Source organism: Dromiciops gliroides, chromosome 5 (genome assembly GCF_019393635.1).
Source record: "Dromiciops gliroides isolate mDroGli1 chromosome 5, mDroGli1.pri, whole genome shotgun sequence".
In the NCBI taxonomy this organism is placed as follows: domain Eukaryota; kingdom Metazoa; phylum Chordata; class Mammalia; order Microbiotheria; family Microbiotheriidae; genus Dromiciops; species Dromiciops gliroides.
Window position 1 is genome coordinate 213,031,551 of NC_057865.1, and position 8,881 is coordinate 213,040,431.

General features: G+C 41.5%; 1 protein-coding gene across 1 annotated transcript in view; it reads right to left on the reverse strand.

The window, feature by feature from the left end:
• The window catches only part of KLHL42 (kelch like family member 42), a 28,642-nt gene extending 21,962 nt beyond the window's left edge, over window positions 1-6,680 (reverse strand). Inside the window, exon 1 of the mRNA XM_043969057.1 lies at window positions 5,609-6,680. Within this exon, the coding sequence (XP_043824992.1) occupies window positions 5,609-6,474 (866 nt within the window). The 5' untranslated portion in view covers window positions 6,475-6,680. The remainder of the gene's footprint in view (window positions 1-5,608) is intronic.
• Window positions 6,681-8,881: the final 2,201 nt, after the last annotated feature.

Here is an 8,881-nt window from a genome sequence, read left to right on the forward strand (position 1 = left end):
GCAGGAGGAATATAGAAAATACAGAGAAACTAGATAATGATAGGGGGCATGAAGCAGAGAATGAGGGTCTGGAGTAGACAGGAGATGGAGAATGAAGAAAGTGTGAGAAATCCTCTTTGGAAAGAGGCACAAAAAGTGAAATTGAAAAACTAAGACCAAGAAGGGGAAGAGAGGAAGGGGAATCTACTTGAAGGGGAAAAGAGGGGGGAAATCAAATAACCAGATAAAAACAGGAATGAAAAAAGAATAAGCAAAACTCCAAAAGGAAAAGGGAAACAAATGAGAGATCAGGAGTGGGGGGAAGAGAGCTAGTGAGAATAAGGCCACCTTAATAATGATTGAGCTAAAGTTTCTGAAGAGACATAGAGAAAAAAAATCATAACCTGAAAAAATCTTTTTAGAAACAAATGAAGGAAAATATAAACTAATTCTCATAACTTTAAATGTGATTGAATAATACAATCCACTAAAATAAAGTGACAGATTAGATTTTTTTAAAAGACACTATAATCTGTTGCTTACAAAAAACACATTTTAAAAAACAAAAGCATACCACAAAACAAGACTGAATTTTGCATCAAACGAATCCCAAAAAAGCAAGAGCTGCAATTATGCTATCAAACAAAACAAAAACAAACATTAAAAAAATTAAAAGGAATAAACAAGGAAACTACATTATATTGACAGGAACCACAGACAACAAACCAATATCAGTAATAAATGTATATGCTACAAATTCCTTAGCATTTAAATTCATAAAGAAAACATTAACCAAACTAGAAGATGTAAACAGTAACATGACAGAAGACTTCAATATAGCTCTCTCAGTTTTGGATACCTACCAGAAAGATAAACAAAAAGAAAGGAATAATTTGCTAGAGAAATAAGAGCTAAAAGACTTATGATATCTTCTAAATGGGACTGCAAAAGAATATAAATATTTCTCAGAAGTACATGGAACTTTTATCAAAACTGGCATTGTATTAGAGCATAGAAATATTTCAAACAAATGTAAAAAGGCATAACCCAACAAAAAGAGTCATTGGTTCAGGGACCAAAAACAAAAGACAGCCCCAAAAGAAGACAATAAGTGTATCAAAGAACACATGACAGGAATAATTAAAGATTATGTGAAAGAAAATTTAAATGATGAAACAACACACCAAAATTTCTGAGATGCAGCTAAAGCAGTACTTACAAGGAAAATTGCATATCTATAAACATATATTAACAAGAATTAAGAATTAAGAAGAGATTAATGAACTGAATATGCATTTTAATTAGACGACAAACCTAAAATAAGCTTTAAAAGATATTAAAAATTAGAAGAGAAACAATTTTTAAAACATAGAAATGATAAAACTAAAAACTGGCTCTTTGAAAAGATTAATGAAACTGATAAACCTGATAAATCTGATTTTTAAAATCTGATTTTTAAAATGGAAGCTAGTCGGCCCTGGATTCAGGAGGACCTGGGTTCAAATCTGGCCTCAGACACTTAACATTTATTAGCTGTGTGACCCTGGGCAAGTCACTTAACTCCAATTGCCTCACAAAAAAAAAAAAAAGATGGTAGGAAATTAAATCAATAAAATAGCAAATAATCAAGATGAGATCACAACAAAACCAGAAGAAATAAAAAGAATAATCAGAATACATTATACACAGTTATATGCTAATAAAACTGAGAACACAAAATAGAGGAATAGCTTCAAAAATATAAATACTCAAACAATCAGAAGATCAGTTAAAGATCTTAAATAACCCAATATCAAAAAAAGGAAATAGGGGAAGCTAGGTGGCGCAGTGGATAAAGCACCAGCCCTGAATTCAGGAGGACATGAGTTCAAATCCAGCCTCAGACACTTGACACTTACTAGCTGTGTGACCCTGGGCAAGTCACTTAACCCTCACTGCCCTGCAAAAAACAAAAAACAAAAGGAAATAGATCTCACCATAAAGGAACTAGTGAAGAAACAAACTAATTCAGACAATAACTACATCAAAGTTACAGGCTACAAAATCAACCCTCAAAAATCAACAGCTTTCCTATATAATAATAACGAAACACAAGAAACAAAAATTCAAAAGGAAATCTAATCCTAAATAACTAAATGCATAAAATCTCATTCTAAATACAAAATGCATAAAATATCTGGGGATTTGATCTACCAAAGTATATAAAAGACATGTATAGATTCAATTACAAAGTGCTCCTTGCAAAGAAGTGGAAATTGAGGGGATGCCCATCAATTGGGGAATGGCTAAACAGGTTGTGGTATATGAATGTAATGGAATACTATTGTGCTATAAGAAACAATGAGCAGGCAGATTTCAGAAAAACCTAGAAAGACTTACATGAACTAATGCTGAGTGAAGTGAGTAGAACCAGGAGAATATTGTACACAGTAACAGCAACACTGTGTGATGATCAACTATGATAGACTTAGCTCTTCTCAGCAATACAATGACCCAAGCCAATTCCAAAAAACTCATGATAGAAAATGTTTTCCACATCCAGAAAAAGAACTATGGAATCTGAATGCAGATTGAAGAATGCTATGTTCACTTTTTGTTGTTGTTGTTTTCTTTCTTCTTTCTTGTGGTTTTTCCCTTTTGTTCTGATTCTTCTTTCACAATATGACTAAGATGGAAATGTTTAATATGACTGTACTATATAACCTATATCAAATTGCTTGCTGTCTTGCCGAGGGGAGAGGGAAGGGAGAGGAGAAAAATTTGGAACCCAAAATGTTACAAAAATGAACAATGAAAACTCTCTTTACATGTAACTGGAAAAAATAAAGTAATTGTTTTAAAAGAGTAACTTAAATAGCTGGAGGAATATTCAGTACTCATGGCCAGGCTGTGCCAATATAATAAAAATGGCAAAACTGCCCTAAGTTAATTTATACTTTTAATGCTATACCAATCAAGTAACCAAGGGTATACTTTATAGAATTTTATAAAATAATAACAAAATTCATTTAGAAAAAGAAAAGAGGGGGCAGCTAGGTGACGCAGTGGAAAGAGCACTAGCCCTGGATTCAGGAGGACCTGAGTTCAAATCCGGCCTCAGACACTTATTAGCTGTGTGGCCCTGGGAAAGTCACTTAACCCTCATTGCCCCGCAAAAAGAAAAAGAAAAAAAAAGAAAAAGAAAAAGAAAAAAGAACTAGAATATCAAGAAAAATGATGGAAAAAAAGGAGTGATGAAGGGGAACTAGCACTTCCTGACCTCAAACTAATATTATAAAGTAACATTCATCAATACCATTTGGTATTAGTTTAAAAATTGAGAGAAAGATGAAAAGAACTCTATAACCCAAATAAAGTAGAACACATAAATTACCTTGGGAAAAAATCCTTATTTGATAAAAATTGCTGGACAAACTGGAAAGCAGTCTAGCAAAAATTAGTCTTAGACCAACACTTTTATAACATATTCTACAATATATTTGAAGTGCGTATACAACATTATACCGTTAAAAAACCTAGAAGAGAAGCAGATCATATAACTCTCACAGTTGTGGGCAGATGTATTCTGAATTAAACAACAGACAAAAGCAATTACAAAAGATAAAATGGATAACTTTGATCACATGAAACTGAAAAGCTTCTGCACAAACAAAATTAATGCACCTAAAATAAGAAAAGAAGAAGTCGAATTGGGGAAAAATATTTGTACCAAATTTTTCTGATTAAGGGTTTGGTATTGAAGGTACTTAAATAATAAATATATGAGTCTAACAGCCATTCTCCAATAAGTGGTCAAAGGCTATGAACAAACAGTTCTCAAAAAAAAAAAATGCAAAGTGTTCACCACCACATGAATGAATGCCCCCAAATCATTAATGAGAAAAATGCAAATCAAAACCACTATGAGGTTTTATCTCACACCCTGTAAATTAGCAAAAAAAAAAAAAAATTAAAGGCAATAGTAAATGTTGAAGGAGTTATACAGACTAATATTGTTAGTGGAGCTGTGAAATGGTACAACCATTTTGAAAAGTAATTTAGAGTTATGCAAATAAAGTGACTAAAATGTCTATAGCCTCTGAACCAGAGACTCCATTGCTGTGTTTATTTCCCAAGAAAGTCATTACAAAAAGAAAGTCTTTACATAGACCAAAATATTTATAAAAGTATTTTTCATGATAGCAAAAAATTGGAAATAAATTCCTATTGATGGGGGAAAGGCTAAATAAATTGTGGTACATGAATGTAATGGAATATTAAAGAAATTACATATGATGAATACAATGAAGTATGTTAAGATCTATAAGAACTAGGTTCTGGAGGCAGAGCCAAGATGGTGGAGTGAAACCAGGAAGCTGCCTGAGCTCTCCCAAATTTCTCCTCTGGGAGGAGAAAGAGGAAACATAATGGGGATAACTATAATGGTGTAAAAAACAGAAGACATCAATAAAAACTTAATTTTTTAAGATAACAGGGGTAACACTAATAAAATTCTAATAAGATTCTAACTTATTTCCTAGTAAGTATTGTGGCATATGTGGGGCAACTAGATGGCACAGTGAATAGACTACTGGGCTTGAAAGTCAGGAACATCTTCCTGAGTTCAACTAGCTGTGGGACCCTAGCCAAGTCACTCAACCCTGTTTGCTTCAGTTTCCTCATCTGTAAAATGAGCTGTAAAAGGAAATGACAAAACACTCCAGTATCTTTGCCAAGAAAATTCCAAATGGAGTCATTTAGAGTCAGATATGACCAAACAACAGTGTGGTATATAATAAGAATTAGATGACCTGAATGTGAATCTCCAATGCCACTTACTACCATACCTGTATGACTAACCTTAGGCAACTCACTAAACTTGTCTGGGACCTAGTTGCCACATCTATAAAATGGACTTGTTCGTTTTACTTCTAGTCCTTTCTATCCCACTGGAGGATGACTCTACCCTCAGGCTTACTCACTAATTGGTGAGTCCCAGCCAGGAAGCACCACTTAATGAAAAATCCAGCCCCACTACTGACTTCACTTCTTGCTCCACCTCCTTCCCTTCCCTCTCCTACTGCTCCTGGTCCCCCATCCCCTACAGCTCCTCTTTTATGTTTTGCCTTCCTCCATTAGGTTGTAAACTCCTTGAAGGCAAGGATTGTGCTCTCATACCTAACATCTAAATGTATGAGCCTAGTATGTTAAGGCCTTAAAAGGAGCCTGCTCAGTGTAAGAAGCAATCCCTAACAAATTTCAGGTAAATAATAACTGATTAAGCTGGTCGTGTGTGGCTGCAGTAACTGTGAGAACCTAAATCAAAGAAAAAACTAAACTTTTTTCATGAAATGCCTTCTTGGAAAGTGTAGCTAGGTGCTTCCTTATTGCATAAAGAGTCCAAGGAACATTAAGGGTCCTACAGTCTAGCCGTTTAGCTCATAATGCTCTACACCCCCAGGCTTGTTCCTCCTCAAATTAAGGGAATAATCCTAATCTTCAAGGCCTATGAACAAAGTGCCAAGCACAGCAGAGAATAATTGAGTTGATGCAATGTCCTGAGGGGGACATCTCCAGATTATCACCATTCTTTGCAGTGTCACCAAGGTCTAAGAAGAGTTTTCTAGAAACATCTGGATGTGGTGCTTACCTCTTTTGGTTCATCGAAGCCACCTGACTCCACTCGTTTTTGCAAGGGTTATAGCAGTGGGCAGCAGAGATCTCCTGGCTGGTGATCCTATACCCTCCCACTATGAAAAGGTAGTTGTCCAGGATGGCAGACCCATAACCCCTGACGTTTACCAGATCAGGTGGCAGCTGGTTGGCCAAAGGCAACCACCGCAAAGCGGCCTCATCATATCTAAGCATTGACCTCGGCTCTCCCTGGTGGGGGTGCGGGGCCAGGGGCCCCCCTAAGAAGTCTCCCAGAGCTATGAGTACAGCTTTCCCTTTCATCCTGCCCTCCCTCAGCTTCTGCTTGAGATTGGCCTCCCCTGGAGCCTGTGGAGAAGTGACCAAAAGGTGGAACTGGGGGATGCGAAGCACCTGGTGGTAGTGGGCAGCCATGAAGTTCAGGCAGGCCCCCTGGAGGTCTTGCAGCCCATACACCTGGGCCAGACGGTGCAGCTCCAGGCAGTTGTTCAATCGCACCTGGGACAGCAGCAGCTGCAGCAAAGGGGTGACCTGCAGGAAGGAGGCCACTTCCACCAACTCCTCCAGCAAACTGCCCTCCTCTACCTCTTCCTCCTCTCCACCCCCCTTCTCTCCCTGAGGGCCCAGAGACCAGCCAGACCCAGTTCCTCCAGTGTTGATGAAATCCAGCACAAGCTGCAGGCCCGGGCCGCTGAGCCCCCGCAGCTGCTGCACTTCGGGGCCCCCCGAGTCTGGTCCCCCAGTTTCCCGCATGCCCGAGCGGTACAAGGCACGAAAGTAATCGCTCTGCTCGATAAGCTTCTTCTTGCTCACGGGGTAGCAGCGGCCCTCCAGCAAGATCTGCACCGTCTCCTCCGCAGACATGGCCGAGGCACCCGCAGCGGGGCGGGGGGAAAAGGGGGTAGGGGTCCCCGTAAGCCCCGGGCGACGGCCCTACCCCCACCCCCCACCTGCCCGGTTCCGGGTTCGGCGCGGGGAGGGCTCGGGAGTGCCCTGGCTCCGCCCGAGAGGGGAGGAGAAAAGGTGCAGCTCTTCTACTAGGGTCAAGCCGGAGGATCCGCAACAGCCCCTCCTTCTCTCCTCCTCCACGTCCTACTCCTCCCCCTGCTCCCCCTGCTCCCCCTGCTCCTCCCGCTCCTTCTTCCCCTTCTCCTGCTCCTCCTCCCCCTGCTCCTCCTTCCCTTGCTCCTGCCCCTCCTACTTCTGTTCCTCCTCCCCCTGCTCCCCTTGCTCCTCCCCTTGCCTCCTCCCACTCCTCTCTTCTCCTCCCCCTCCTCTTGCTCGGCCTCCTTGCTGCTCCTGCGGCTTGCTCGCTCTCCGCCCCCAACAGTCTCCTCGCTCCCTAGAAGGTCAGGTTCAGCTCGCGCCACTGGCCCCCAGGTTCCCAACATCCTTCCTCTACCCCCTCCCCCCAGCTCCACCTGCACCCTGGCTGACAGAACCCCCGAAAACTCTGGACCTTCCCACGTGGGACCGGGCTTTCCTAGGCAAGGGAAGCAGGCCTTCCAGGCGAGCCTCCATCTCCGAAGCCGCATCCAGGCGCCGTTAGCCAGCGCCCCGGAGAAAACCATAATATTAGGCTGGGAGCCGCCCGCCGGGCTCTGTGGCATCTGCAGCTAGTCTTGGGGGCCGGCCCGGGCAGACGTGCTTGCTTGCTCAGTACGTGACTATGGTGTGCCCCCTAAAACCAACACTCTCTGCTGGGCTGAAGAGAGAAAGAAGGTCTGTGGAATATTGAAGGGGCAAGCATCTTTCTTTCTTTTTTTTTTTTTTAAGCATCTTTCTTACAGAAGTAAAAAGGAGGAAGGGGCAGAACGGAAAAGGGAGGTGGGCGAGACAGTAAACCGAACGTAAGCCTTGAAGTGGGACCTTGTGCCATAGGATTTGGGTCCTTGAACACAGATTCTCGGAGGGGCCCATATAGTCCACTCTGTGCCCTCACAGGAATCCCCTCCAGGATCCTGTAAGACCTCCACAGAAGCCCCAAGTCACCATCCAGCCTTTGCTGAGGATCTCTAGTGAAGTGCAAACCGTTTCCTCCGCAGGCAGCCAGTTCCTTGTTAGGAAAGTTCTAACAGTTTAAAATATTTTTCCTTAGATGGGGCTGAAATCTCTCTCTGCAACTTCCACCCTTACCCAGCCGGCCTCAGACCCAGCAGAGAGAATCTGATCCCTTTTCCACATGACACTTCAAACACTTTAAAGACCAGTGTCTTCTCCAGACTTCCCCAGTTTCTTCAAATAATCCTTAATCACCTTCACAGTCCGGGTTGTCCCCCTTGCCTGTCAATTTCCTTCCCCAAATACATCACCCAGAACTGTCCACAACAGATGTGACCAAAGGAGGCAGAGCACAGTACAACTAAAGGACTCTTACCTTTCTATCCCTTGATATTAGAACCCCTAGGGGAGGGGGCAAAGACAGATGTCTCTCTTGATGCAGATTATTTGGGTTTATTAGATTACTGTTTATCACCTTAGATTATTTTGTCTGCTGTATTGCATTGTTTGTGTTGCATAAATTTTATAAATCAATTATATGTGATACTCTGCCTTCTGGCTGACCTCAGAATAAAGGCTGTCACCGGGACACAGGACACACCCCGGGTGCCTGTAGCATTCAGACATTTACCCAAAGTCATGAAAGCAGGGAATTTTTACCTTGACACTGTGAACTCTTTTTTAAAAATTAATAAGCATTTTTCCCTTAACACAGTATTAATTAAAAATGATTACAGGGGGCAGCTAGGTGGCCCAGTGGATAGAGCACTGGCCCTGGATTCAGGAGTACCTGAGTTCAAATACAGCTTCAGACACTTAACACTTACTAGCTGTGTGACCCCGGGCAAGTCACTTAACCCCAATTGCCTCACCAAAAAACAAAAAAAGATTTCACATGAAATGGCAAATCTATTATGTACAACTTGCTATTCCTTTTAAACAAAACTGTTGTGTTGAAAATAATTACTATAGGGCACAGCTAGGTGGCACAGTGGATAAAGCACCAGCCCTGAATTTAGAAGGACCTGAGTTCAAATCCGGCCTCAGACATTTGACACTTACTAGCTGTGTGACCCTGGGCAAGTCACGTAACCCTCATTGCCCTGCCAAAAAAAAAGAAAGAAAGAAAATAATTACTATAGACACCAGTTTGGGGTAAGCATATTATTAATTTATCAATATTATACCAGGAAAGGATTGACCCCGTGTATCCCGAACTTCTCATGGTCTCAGGCCACATGGTAGAGAAAGAAGGGAGAGAGCTTCTGCA